The sequence below is a fragment of the Lissotriton vulgaris genome, chromosome 1_1, assembly GCF_964263255.1.
Source record: "Lissotriton vulgaris chromosome 1_1, aLisVul1.2, whole genome shotgun sequence".
NCBI classification, from domain to species: Eukaryota; Metazoa; Chordata; class Amphibia; order Caudata; family Salamandridae; genus Lissotriton; species Lissotriton vulgaris.
This window is the reverse complement of record NC_141685.1, coordinates 1,354,594,677-1,354,607,855: the sequence shown is the minus strand read 5'-3', so window position 1 is coordinate 1,354,607,855 and position 13,179 is coordinate 1,354,594,677. Positions and strand designations below refer to the sequence as shown.

General features: G+C 44.8%; 1 protein-coding gene across 3 annotated transcripts in view; it reads right to left on the bottom strand.

Annotated features, from left to right (window-relative positions):
• Positions 1–797: 797 nt before the first annotated feature.
• Positions 798–13,179, bottom strand: part of STAC3 (SH3 and cysteine rich domain 3) — a 150,411-nt gene continuing 138,029 nt past the window's right edge. For all 3 annotated transcript variants that reach the window (XM_086966672.1, XM_086966686.1, XM_086966678.1), the window contains one exon: positions 798–1,908. In XM_086966672.1, coding sequence (XP_086822798.1) covers positions 1,807–1,908 — 102 coding nt within the window. In that variant the 3' untranslated portion in view covers positions 798–1,806. The remainder of the gene's footprint in view (positions 1,909–13,179) is intronic.

The following is a 13,179-nucleotide window of genomic DNA, read 5'->3' as shown; positions in this document are numbered from 1 at the left end:
CTCATACATTGAGTGGAATTTTCAAGAAACTCATGTAGTAATGAGGAGCAGCAAATAAACGAAGGTGCCCTCCTACAGACTACCAACCTGCATTATTCGTGATCGCCGATGAAAAGAGCTACGTGAGCCCATGCCTGTTGGAAAGAGCTCCTTCCACTAGTTGCTCAACAGCTACTAAAACAAATGAAGGCAAGAAATGGAAGCTTCTCTGAGCTATGACTTTTTATTAAAAACATTGCTTTATGATCTGCACTGATAGGATGAGCAATATTAATAGCGCAAGAAGCTCTAGGACGACTCACAGAAATTCTTATATGAAGGTATGATGGCAGTCTAGGAAATATTTGCAAAGCTGTGCACATATTTATGCACTCTCCACACAAAGCAACCAAATGAATTCTCTTGGGGCCTCATCTTGGCCCTTGTGTAATCTACGACAATATCTCTTTTACTAGAAGCTCTAAATGATTCTCCATTTATACAGGGCTGACTTCAAGGAACTAACAGTGATATAAGACAATGAAGTGGGATTTCAACTCTTCACTAACTAGGTTCAGAGCCTAGTCCCTTACCTGCAAAAACCAATCTCTATACTTAAAGTAGCCAGCAGATGCTGGTGTGCTCAGAGTACCAGTCTCTCCTACCTTGAAGCAGTGGGTTCCTTTCAAAGTTTGTGCAGAGTTGAATTTGTTGGAAGAGGGGTTAGCATGTGTTATGGTAAAGTTTTAAAAGTGGTCACATTTCTGATACATTGACTAATTTGATTGGATCTGGTCAAGCAACATCTTAGGACAAAATGAAGAATGGCACCATTTAATCAGCAAAAGGTGGTCAAGACCACTCCTGTGAACAAAAATATGTCGATCCAATGTCTACTGAAAGTGGCCTTCCTTTGGCCAGCAGTGCACTCTCCAACCCCAAAATACCCACTCAGTCCCACCTCAACTCCTTATTCACACAATGCAGTTCAACATGGTTTTGGCATGTGAGTTTTTTCTTCCAAAAGGTATTTTTGTGCTGAGTGTCTCAAACCTATATTTAGATCGATCTATTGGGTGTCAGATCAGGAAGTGCTTTGCATAAATGAGAAGAAAACACACAATATAAAATTTCCAAATTTTCCTTGTCATTAGTAGAAAACCTTTGTTTTGAGAGTGAGAGTAACAGGTTTGCTATGAAGAAAGCATGTCAGGTATTTTAACTTGCATTCTGCAGTCTTTAATTTTCCATCCACACCTTGCGAGCCCCTCATTAGTTTCATCCGGAGGTTGACTTAAAGTCATGTCTGGGTTGAGAAACCTGTACTTATCCTCCAGAAAACCAAAGTCGAAGACTCCAATTTGACATATAATTGAATGTCCACCAAAAGAGGGACATCGCTTTGTGATGAAATAGGGGACCATTCGGGCAAACTAGGTCACTGATGGAGAAACACCAGCCCTACATTTCACAGAGGCTCCCCTTTGTTGATGTCAACAGATCAGGCCATCTTCATTCTTTTCCAGTGTACTCTGCGACAATATTCTGCATTCCATGTATTAGTCCTACAATCCGGCTCTCCTGTACTACCCCGCAGGGTTAAGTCGGGACATCGCTGCAAACACCGGGGTCAGCAGCACAAGTTCTCAGTTTCTGTCTTTACTTATTTTTTTTAAAATTTTTATTCTGGTCAGACGAAAGATGACTCCATGCAAAGTAGATGTTGGTTCACAGGGGACACTTCTCCTTCGTAGAGGAGGAATCCGTCATAACTCTCATTCTTTGGCACCACTGAGTTTCAAATCCTCCATTCTTCTGCCCGACCCCTCAGACAATCTCTTGCAGGAAGTCGACCGGGAACAACCCCACTTTACGTCCTGTCAAGCATTTAATATAGCCGTTGACCTCTTCACCTTTCTGGACTACAATCTGTGGAAAAAAGGGGAGAACAGGTCACTTAATTAGAAACATATCTTCTGCATTTATAGTGCTCGTTTATTCTTGGGGGGGGGAAACTTAACATTTAACATTAATATTACCTGTTTGCCATTCCCAGAAATCTCCCAAGTCCAAGTTCTCTTAACAAGTAGCAAAATGCATGTCCTACCTCTACCGACTTCAACTTCCTTCATCTCACCTCAACTTTGGCACCGTGGGGTGTTTGAAAGATTGCAAAGGTGAGGACTGAATGCCATCTTGCTAAAGTTTAGGATGACTACAAAAGTCAACCGGGCATTACTTATTGTGTGCATATTTTTGGGAGGGTGGATGGAGACAGGATTAGTGTCACCACTTTCAAATAACTAGGATTGTCAATATTTTGGAGGAAAAGCTCCCAGTGTGACCAAAGCTTTCACTCACAAGATAGTTCAGCTTCCTGAGAAAGTGAGGAAAATTGCCTGATTTCACACTGATCTCTTCTTTTAGAATACATGTTGCCAGAGAGCCGGGTCTGGTGGCTCAGTGGACTAATGCGTCCATTGCAGGGGCCTGTGTTCGACCTCATGGTCACAGGTTCAAATCCCGGCAGGTCCACTCAGCCTTTCATCCAACTGAGGTCGATAAAATGAGTACCATTGAGTTGGGTAACAATAAACATCTGTTATTCAGCGCCAAGAGACCTCTGGGTGAACGTGCGCTTTACAAATACACATGTTATGTTATGTTATGTTTATGTTAGAAACACGTCGCCTCTCCCACAATCCTATTTAGGAATTAACCTCAAAAAGACACATGGTTCCTCAACTCAAAAGTGAAAAGAAGCACGCACTAGCTCACGGGATGATGTTTGCTCCACAAGAAACAACACACATCCACGGAGAGGACCCTGACGGGGCAACTGGTTTGATATAAGATTCACAGCCCCAGTTTTAAATTAACATTCCAGATGACATCACAGAATTCTAGGATAAGCCACATAATGAAGAAAAAAGATTTTGAATGCAAGCAAGCAAGCAGAGCATATTACAATTTATGTGGGACATTAAGAAACAATAAATCAACCACCTTTGATGCAGCCTTGCTCTTTTGACTCGTTCTGTCATTTCACATCATTGTTCCCTGTGGCTGATCATACTCTCACCAATGTACTCTCTATCCCTCCAGTTGCAGCTGGCGTGGCTCGCAGGTGGGGGTGGGCGCAGGGGATCGTGCCAGGTATGGGGGGGGGGGGGGGGTCCAAAATGAGGTGCACGAGGGGATGTCATAATAATAAGAAAAAACATAAAACTTACCTTGCGGCCGTGTCCCGCGTCTTCTTTGCTCCTGCTCTCCTGCCAACGACAGGAACAGGAAGCAGGCAGCCAGGCTCCCTCCCCTAAGCCAATCACAATGCTTCAATGAAGCATTGTGATAGGTCTGGAGCGCCTTAATACAACAATCAGCCAGGGGCTAGACGGGTGTGCATGTTCTCCATGCAGGCAGCATTGCAGCCTGCATGGAGAAAGGCAAAGTGCGCATGACTGGTTTGGGCGGCCCGAGAGGGCCGACCAAACAGTCTTTGCGCACTCAGGAGCGGGCACGCCACTCCTCCCCTGCTCTGCTCGGAGAGCAGGGCAGCCCCGTCCACCCGCAAAGGAAACATAAAATGGTAATAACTAAAAGTTACTACCATTTTATGTTTTTGCTTCTCGCACTGCGAGAAAGCAGTGGGGTGACCTTCCTCGGCCATAGTGGAGGAGCCGCCTCTGTCTCTCTCTCTGTCTACATGCAATGGGGCATCTCCTTACTTTTAATCTTTCACCATTCTCCAACTCCACTGTGTTACCAAATACCTCCCAAATCCTTATCAACTTCTTCCGCATCCAATCTCACTCCTTTACTTTTTCCTTTGCTCCACTTATCTTCTCAACTTGTTTGTGTTTGTATTCTTTCTGGTTAGCTTCCACCCTCTCAATCACCAACAGCGGTAGTGATGGAGCAGGGATTCGCACGTTACGCGACTTGCTTGTATTCAAAACCCTCGCATAACATTAATATAGTAATCAACTTGTTTCGTTTATTAATTTTGCACTTTTACACTACACGCGGGTGTCCTAGAGACACTGCTTGCTTATGTGTTTATTAATCGTAACTACGCTTTCAGCTAAGATGGTCGCTGCTATGCGGGATTTCAGTCTGCGCATGCGTCGGTCATACTCATGTGATGTGACGCACTCTTAGTTCTGGAGGGAACTTGTCGCTCTTGCGCAGAACTGCTAAATATGGCCGCTTTGTTCTAACATGCTCTTTGCTTGCCACAGCTGCTTTGGCTCAGCTGTTTATTTCTGCTTAACTCCTAATGCTATAGATATTATAAAGTAATGGGTGCAGTGAAGCCAATCATGGTATACAGTGTATTCATTTTTTCTGTGTTTCTAAATTGTTTTCGCTTACTTTTCGTGTAACATTCTCCGGGGGCCTGGGAGGAGAGGTGCTACTCCATCTTGGAAGCCCATGTGTCACCAATCACGTGATAAGGGACCTGCGAGTCTTGCAGCAGTGGAACACAGCCAGCTGGCTGCCGAAGCCGAGATGCTCCTGGGAAGCTGACCTATGCCCAGCGAGAAGACTCGAATCTACACCTATATTTGTAACAATGTAATACTTGCACTCTGTACGCTATTGTCTCTGTATGCTTATGCCATGGGAACTGGAATGTAAGGGGTGGGTTCAAGAAATTGAATATTAATTGTGGGAACACCAAATTCTAGGAGGTGACAATGACCTAACCACCTCTCTTGTCCAATCCAAAGTTGGGGATCCTTACACTTGCAACATTTGTGGGTGGTCTACTGACCCGAAAACAGTATAACTGGCCTAAGTTTAGCTAGAGAAATTGTCCGACTTGTCCGAATAGCCGACCTGTCACTGACCCTACGAACTCTATAGGTGATTGATACAGAGAGCTGCGGAGCACTCTGTCCATAATTTCCACAAACTTAGTCTGGGGTGGAGGAACTTTTAAGTGCTGACGAAGCACTTTGCTGGGAGATTCGAGAACCCAATCGGGGTTTATTGGCAGATTCCTTGCAGAGAGGGCGTAGCGCAGGCGTTGCATCCGAGGCTGCAGGTGTTGGTCGTACCCTTCCGTGAGCCCAGTCCTGATCCAAATCCTGGGGTGATCCTGTCCTGACTGTCCATGAGCTGTACCTGCTCGCCTACTGGCATTCCAAGTCTGTGAGGGTCCTTTCCCGCCTTTCCTAACTGACCCGTGGCCAGGGTTAGTCCTCATTCTGTCCTAGGTAATTATAATTATATGTGGGTGTTCGTCCATCTAAATCTTTCTCTCCTATTTTTCCTAATAAAGCAATCTTGCCTGTGATTTATCTCTGACCTTTGAACTCTGATGAAGATATTTTCCTAGCATGTTCCTTATCTTTTCCCTACCCTTACTTAAACGCTGAATTGTTTGCATATTTAGTATGTTCCATTGTTACCCTTCCTATAGAAGTTGCATTTAGTCTGAAGCATTTGTTTCCCAAAATCTCTTAGTATATTCCAACTAGTATTTAGTAGTATGTTCCCTTGTTCTTACCTATCCTTTAGTGATGAAATATGAATCTGATTAGATCTGATTAGCATGTTCCTTTCTCTTAGTATCCTTTGAAAATTAAATGATTCTCATCCTGATTCATAGTTATATTGTGTTTCTGATCTTGGTTATAGATGTTTTGATCAATGTAAATTTCATTCTCATGGCATATGACCACCTTTTATAATTTAGATAAAGCTTTTAAAACTTCCTGTGTTTGTGGTTATTACAAGGTATAAGCAACATTCAATGTATATGGTATTTTGTTTAGTATTATCTTCCTACCCCTGCTAGCTCCTGATCTGTCGTGAGTATAGGTACCTGTTATCTCAAGGATTGGTAAGTCAGGTACACATGCAATATATAGAAAGTAAGAACCCCGAATTACTGATAGCGTTGTGAAGGTTACCTGATTCGTGGAAAATTATTGATGGACCCAATAGCGTATATATTCTGGTAAATAAGGATCGGGTGACCTGCACGCTCTATCAGTAGCTCCTCCACAATGGCGAAGAGCGTCGCCCCACTGCATGGCTCAGAGCCAGCAAATGGAAAATAAAACTATGTTCTAGCATCGTTTTATTTTTCATTTGCCAGCTTGGAGCTAGCTTTTGCAGGCAGGGGTGGGGTGGGGCATAGGAGGATGAGTGCTATGTGCACTCCCTAAGTGCACATATGTGTTTGGCCAGCTGGGCCATGTCGGCCAAACACACATGTGCACTTAGGTTTCTCCAGCCCGGCTACATTGAAGAGCTGGAGAAACCCCACAGACTCCCTGTCCTGGGCGGAGCGTCTTTTCAGCCCGTTAAGGAGAATCCTCACGCTGCTCTCATAGCATGAGAACAGCAGGTGGATTGGATGGGAGTATGTCCCAGGGGTTGCTGGAACCAGGAAGAGGACAGGAGGTGGGACGCGAGAGGCGGCCTGCAGCTTCTGGTACATTTTTTTTAAATGTACATTATTACCAACACACCTGTGCGCTCCCCCTCCTGCGTTCCCTCCACCTGCCTCACCACCTTTTGTTTGTGGCAGACGCCACTGATCACCAAATCATGCTCGCTTATTTTCTTTTCACATCTTCTCATCCATGAAGGACACACAACAGTGACTGGTTTCCTTCTGCGCAACAACACAGGCAGACATTTTCTGCGACAGAATGTGGAGTTAACATTTTCCTCAGTTCTTTTTCCCAACCCAAATGCCTTCTCCCAATCACCTGCACACGTTCTCCCAACACTTACATTTCTTCACAAAATCAGTTTCCTTCTGTGACGTCACCATGTTTTATGATGAGGTAACCCATGCTCTTTTAAAAATGTTGCTATTTCCTCTCAAACAAATTGAGAAGCTTTTCTGTAACAACTTCCTCCTGAATGTACTGCCTCGAAGAACACAGTAGCATCTTCCATCTTTGCTTTGTTTACTAAATTAACATCAATTAAAAAAATGGCCCACTATAATTATAGCAAATGTGCCTTTCACTGCCCCGTATCCATTTGGCCACTGATATTCAGCCCTTACGCTCTGCAATGTCTGTTCAGTATGACTTGGAGGTAGCATGAGCGTTTCTTTTACCACAAAGTGACATATTGCTTACCATCCATTCCACACAGTTTCTTGTATATCTCTGCATTTCACTATCCATGATGGGCCACCAAGAGCCAATTCAAGTGTTTTTTCCATGGCTGAAATGCCACCATGGCCTTCATTCAATAAATTAATTACTTTTTGGCAAAGCCATACAGGGACTGTATAACCATGCCCCCTTAGAACTACACCATTTACATCAGACAGTTCTGATCAAACTAGTTTGAATTTCCCTAATGTATCATGTTTGTCCAATTCGCTATTCCAAACCTTCAGATATGCAATTTGTTACTGTCCATAAACTTTTTCCAGTCCTCCTCACCAGTTACTCATCCCAAACCTGCTCCTATACTCGCCATCAACTAATCATCATCTTGCACTTCAGCTGCCATGATATTATTAGGGGGGCATGCACAAACGCTCTCATTTTTACATGTTCAAGTTTAAAGTTGGTATCTTTTTAAACAATGACTTTTAGTACATTTTGGCTTGCATGCAATAGTGTACTCAAGTGTTTTACTTAAAAATAAAGGTGTCCGTAGGCACATTATCATACCATCGTACATTTGGTCAAAGGACCAAGTACACTGTGCAAACTGCAATTCATTGTTGTCTGTTTGGAGATAGCTCTGAATTGGTAGAGTCAACAATGCCAATTTGATCTGAACTCAGGCACAGTGCGAATGGGTCCAGTTTTCATTATATAAACTGCCTCAAGCCTTCATTCGTATTCGGCAGATGAGCATTTTCATGGAATATCAAGGTAATACATGTTTGATTTTTAACCCAGCTGAACCTCATCACTATCTTGAGAGGGACGGCGGCCTCTTCTACACCAGACTGGCTTTTGTATGAAACACGCATACAGATAAATGGGGAGTTAGACCACTCCAAGGTATCTGGCAGAACCACATTCACCCTGTGCTCTCTAAGATAGGTGGGAGTACAAAAATATGTATTCATGTAATGCAATAACTATAATGGTTGACTTATTCCTCTTTTCCACCATTACTGTAATGTTGGTTACAATGCTCTGCTTCCTTCTACTAATCATTGCAGTGCACATATTTTACACAAGAATCCAATTGCTTCAATAAATGTTTGAAATGGCAATTTGTGTATTTTTTGCCTGAGGTAACAACGAAAAGGTTGATTTGTGTCCTCTATTTCCATGGAGGAATTAGGGTGGTCATGTTCTGAAGTTGCAGACAACATCAGGTACCCTTATAGGTTTATGGGTTCAGGTGGCACATTGTGAGCTAGCCAGGAACCAGGTATAAATATTCTGATGGTATGAGTGGTCATAGGGCCCATAGATTTGACGCTTATGTTGCCCAAAAGCACAATGTTACTAAATTAGCAGGAACTGTACGACACAACATTCTCAGATAGTGTTAGTCTGGACAAACAATCCTCATTGCAGGTTCATATGCCTGGGACATATGTTGTCTCAAATAATTACTCCTGCAGTCTAAATAGCAACTGTGCCATGTTGACTTTGTCATCTCTGACAGTAAATGTGTTGATCAGGGGCTTATGGTCAGCGTGCAATTACAATTTGAGTCCTCATAAATATATGCAAAAGAGGTGTATGCCCCGCCAGCGGAAAAGAACCCTTTTATCTATTGTTAAGTATATCCCTTCTACACTCTTCAATGTTCTTGAGGCAAAAGCTACCACTCTCTTACACCCATCCTTAAGTTGCAGTAGCAAAGCATACAAACCATATGTGCCAGCATCTTTACTCATTACAGTTTTGTACTGGAAATCAAGTGGTTTCAAGATAGGAGCCATCTGTATCCACCTTTTCACACTGGAAAAGGGCTCTTCACATCCCTTCACCAGGCAAATTTTACATTCTTCTAAAGCCTCTTGGGATATGCTGCAGCTCATTTTTCCCTTTATCTACTTTATTATTATGTACCTCTTTACCCTTTGCCTCTTTCTACTGTATTCTCTGCTGCTGCAGAGAATTCCAAGTGGAATGTATATAGTTGAATGAGAAGTGCAGAGTGGCCGTTGATACTGGATGCTCTCTGTGGTGGTGGGTGGGGTTTCTTTTTAAGGAATAACACTTTCTTCATCAATATTACTACGCTTCTTGGATTATTGGGAAACTGAACTTCACACCTCTTTCCTCCCTCTGTCCCCCACCCTCCTTAATCCTTACCCTCCCAAGACCTACTTAATGTGGGCAGCAGCGTGGACGCACCAAAGGCAAGCCAGTCAGCGCCTGGACCACACCCAATACCAGGAACCCTGGTCTTCCCGCCTCTGTCCACCCACCACGACCCTGCTGCAGTTCTCCACAATCTCAACTCTGGCTGCTACTCGTTGCCCTGCTACAAAACCAAACAACACTGCTGTTCTAGTATGCCTCCTGCAAATTCTCCTGCGTCTCCACACCCTACTCCCACCACTCCTGCTGCACCAAAGCACCAAGCACCCCAACCACCCACACTTACACAGATCAACAGCCACACATACAGCGAGCCACACTTGCATGCTCCTTATTACCCGATCACTTGTCAAACAATTGATCAGGAACTCAACGTCCGCAGGCCTTGCTGATCATCACTCCATGACGTCAGCTTTATCCTAATTGTTCTCAGGAGCTCCTGCTTTGCCGGATTGACGGCTAGCATTGAAACGCTCAGCCCTGGACCTTAGCAAACAGTCATTTATTGAGTACTCCACCCAGGATGCTGGAAAATCATCCCAAAGATTTTTTCCATCCCACACATCCACAATACTGTGGCAAGCAAATGTAGATCTGTGTTTTATAGGGATCATGTAGGAAGACTTTCTGGCATGGGCATTTAGCACTTCCCATAATTTGATATGTTCACAAACCATCATCGGTGACATTTCAGGAAGGTGTTGGGCTGTGACAGGAAGCAATATAATCTGCTATTCTTTTGAGCTACTTCTGATACTACAATGGCCGCTAAGTTCAGTAAGCTCCACACGGTTATCTTCAGCCATGCCTCTTCTGCATCGGGCGTCAGTGCTAGAGAAAGTGTGTCAAACCATCCCATACTGGATTGCCTGGGACCATAACTGGCTGTTGCCAGATTTTTCTACAAGCAAGGGCCCTCCTAAGTAAGAACCTTCAATGAAGTACATGCAAAATGCGCCTCCAAGACCATAACTGAGATGGCTGAAGTTCCGCCTGCCCCTTCCTCTGCGATAACAAACCTGGACCAACCCTTGGTTGATCCCGTTCTCACTGAGAGAAGTGCTGGATATAGGATGGCATGAAATGTACCTTTGGCTGTGGAATTCTGAAGGTTTGGGGTTGATTTCCCCACGTGCAAAACTGTTCTCGTACACACTAAGTGGTGGCTCTTGTGGCAGTCTAGGTAGGGAAATCTTGTGATGACCGTGCATAAACAGCAGGATGCAAAACGACATGTGTGCCACTGTCACCAACCCGTGCTGCGTGCCCAAGGGTGCATGACTCTGGTGCCTCGTGGGCCTTATCCCAGTGGGCTATTTCGTTTTTGATGCTGTTAATGGCAATTTGGGGCTTAAGTCAAAATACTGACCACAATTAATGTGAGCAGTAACAATATGCAATTCACAGTGTCAACCTGCACACTGTATCATCAAGGGAGTAACCAGAAAAATAAAATGCCCCCCACTTTCAGCCACATGGAATGAAACGTCCTAGAAAAGTGATCGATCCCGACCCTTTCTATTAAGGAGATAGTCGGCATTGTTGCCCAGAGGAAAACGCTTCAGAATGATGCATTTTACAGCATGATTTGAAAAAAATGTGTCCAAAAAAGTGCACATTTACCAGCATTGACATCTTTCTTTCTTTGATGTATTATTTCCTTTTTCTCTCCGTCTTTCTTCTCTATTTTCTATTTATTTTACTTTTTTTCAAACAAACTTTTCTCTAGTTACATTAAATAACAATAGAGAATTTGTTATCTGCATACTAGGATCTCACACATATACATTGTGGTGAAATAAATCGTATTCTGTTACATCACATCCTCTTCTTTCTATTTATTTCCTCCCTTTTCATTCTCCTCATTCTGTTTTTCCATCTTTCTTTTGTTTTGTTCATTCTTCTTTCAGTTGTCTTTTGAGATTTCTGTCCATCTTTATATTCATTATAACCCCTTGTGTGCTCATGACGAGACCAGGCCGTCATGAGTCACAGTTGAGCTGTACTCATAACGGCCTGGTCTCGTCATAATGGCGCCGCTCCGCCTACAAGCGTTTAATTGCCCACCTGTGCGGGAGAATGAATGAGTGGGCGGGGTCATGATGAGACAAGGCCGTCATGAGCACAGCTCCACCGTGAGTCATGATGGCCTGGTCTCGTCACGAGCACCACGGCGCTGCGCTCACCACCCCCCATCCCCCGGCCCTCCCGCACCGTGGGGGAATTAGCCCTGCAGGGAAGGGGTTACATTTGTCTTCCTGCTTTTCATATTTGCTTTCCTTAGTCCCATTCTCACATTCATGTTACTTCCTTTCGATTCATCTCCTGTTCTTTCTTTGCCCCTTCTATCATTCCTCTTTCTACTTGAATTCCTTCCATTTGCTAAATCTTTATTTCTTTCTTTCACCGACCCTTCATCCGTCTCTCATTTCTTCTTTGCAATATTTCATTCTATTTTCAGCTTGCCTTTATTTCTCCCCTCCCATTTTTATTTCTTGGTTTCTTCCTGCTACTTCTTTTGCCAAGTTTCATTCTTTTCTTCCCCCTCCCATTCAGTTTTCCCTTACTGTCTTTCCCTGCTTCTTTCTATTTTTAGGTTTTGCCTATCAAAAGCTGCGCACTGCGCAGCACTTCGCGCAGGCGAAATCTTATGTCTACAGTATGTGCGTGTTGTCCCGCCCCTCTGTTCCATTGGCTAGCTCCATAAATGGAGGCTAGCCATTGGAACAGAGATCTGTCCGTCAATGCCGGAGCAGATTCGTGGGCGTTCCCGAGAATTTTAGGCTTTTGCCCACGTCATGCGGCTGTGGGCGGTGCTTTTTTTTTGTTGTCTCGGCATCCTTCGTCACACCCGCCTGCTCGCTCTCCCTGTGAGGACGCAGACCCTACCCGCTCCCTACTCCGAGCAGGGGTGGGCTGCACGATTTCACTTTCCTTGCAGGTAATCGGCATTTTCACTATTTTCTTTAGCCCGTTCCGGCCCCACATCCCGCTGTCCGTGTGCCCGTTCCCGCCCCGCCCTCCCGCTGTCCGCGTGCCCGTTAACCCGCCCCCCTCCCGCTGTCCGTTTGCCCGTTCCCGCGCCCCCCTCCCGCTGTCCGTGTGCTCGTGCTTAATGCTTGTTATTCATGCATTTATTGTGTATTTCACGCAGCGCTGTGCTATTGTGTATGCACTATTGAACTATAAAAGTTGTGCAACTTTTATTGGGTATTTAAGCACACAGGGTGCTTCCCAGTGGGTGAGAATGGAGTAACAGAACTTCTCAAGTAGGGAGCAAAGTTCACATACGTTACCGCTGCAAATGGTTGTCAGCCAACTGAGCTATCCGACTGCCAATGGACCCCGGACGTGCCTCGTGCTCCCTCCCAGACCACAGAGGAGCTGAACACTTTTCTGTCTCCTCGCTGGATCTTGCTCCGGCGCGATGCACGTTGCGCTCACTGCAGGCGCTGAACCCCCGGAGCATTCTCGCGAGGACTGGTGCCGCGGGTGCCAGGGTCTGCATGGAACTGTGCAGCGGGGAGTCCATCGCTAGGCAGCTGGCACACCCCAGTTTCCAGAAGGGTGTGGGAATGGGTGTGGGAATTGGAGTGGGAAGAATGCGCAAATGCGCCTGGAAAGTGGTTCAGTTTGCTCTATGCACTATGCAGAAATGAACTCCCACTAAAGATTATTGTATGCAGATTGTGCCAACAAAAAACTCTAAATGTGCCGCGTGCACAGACAATTGTGTCCATTTTCCAAGCCCATGTGGCCGATTGTAGAACACGGGGTCCACTTCGGAGGTTACTTCGGGGTCCTGTTCCGTATTCATCATCTGAAATAGTGTGTCCAGTGTGTTGAGGTGTGCCTGACTGGGCGCAAGGGCAGATGGGCACATGTGGGGTAATGTGTGTGGGTATATGTTGGGCTGTTTGTT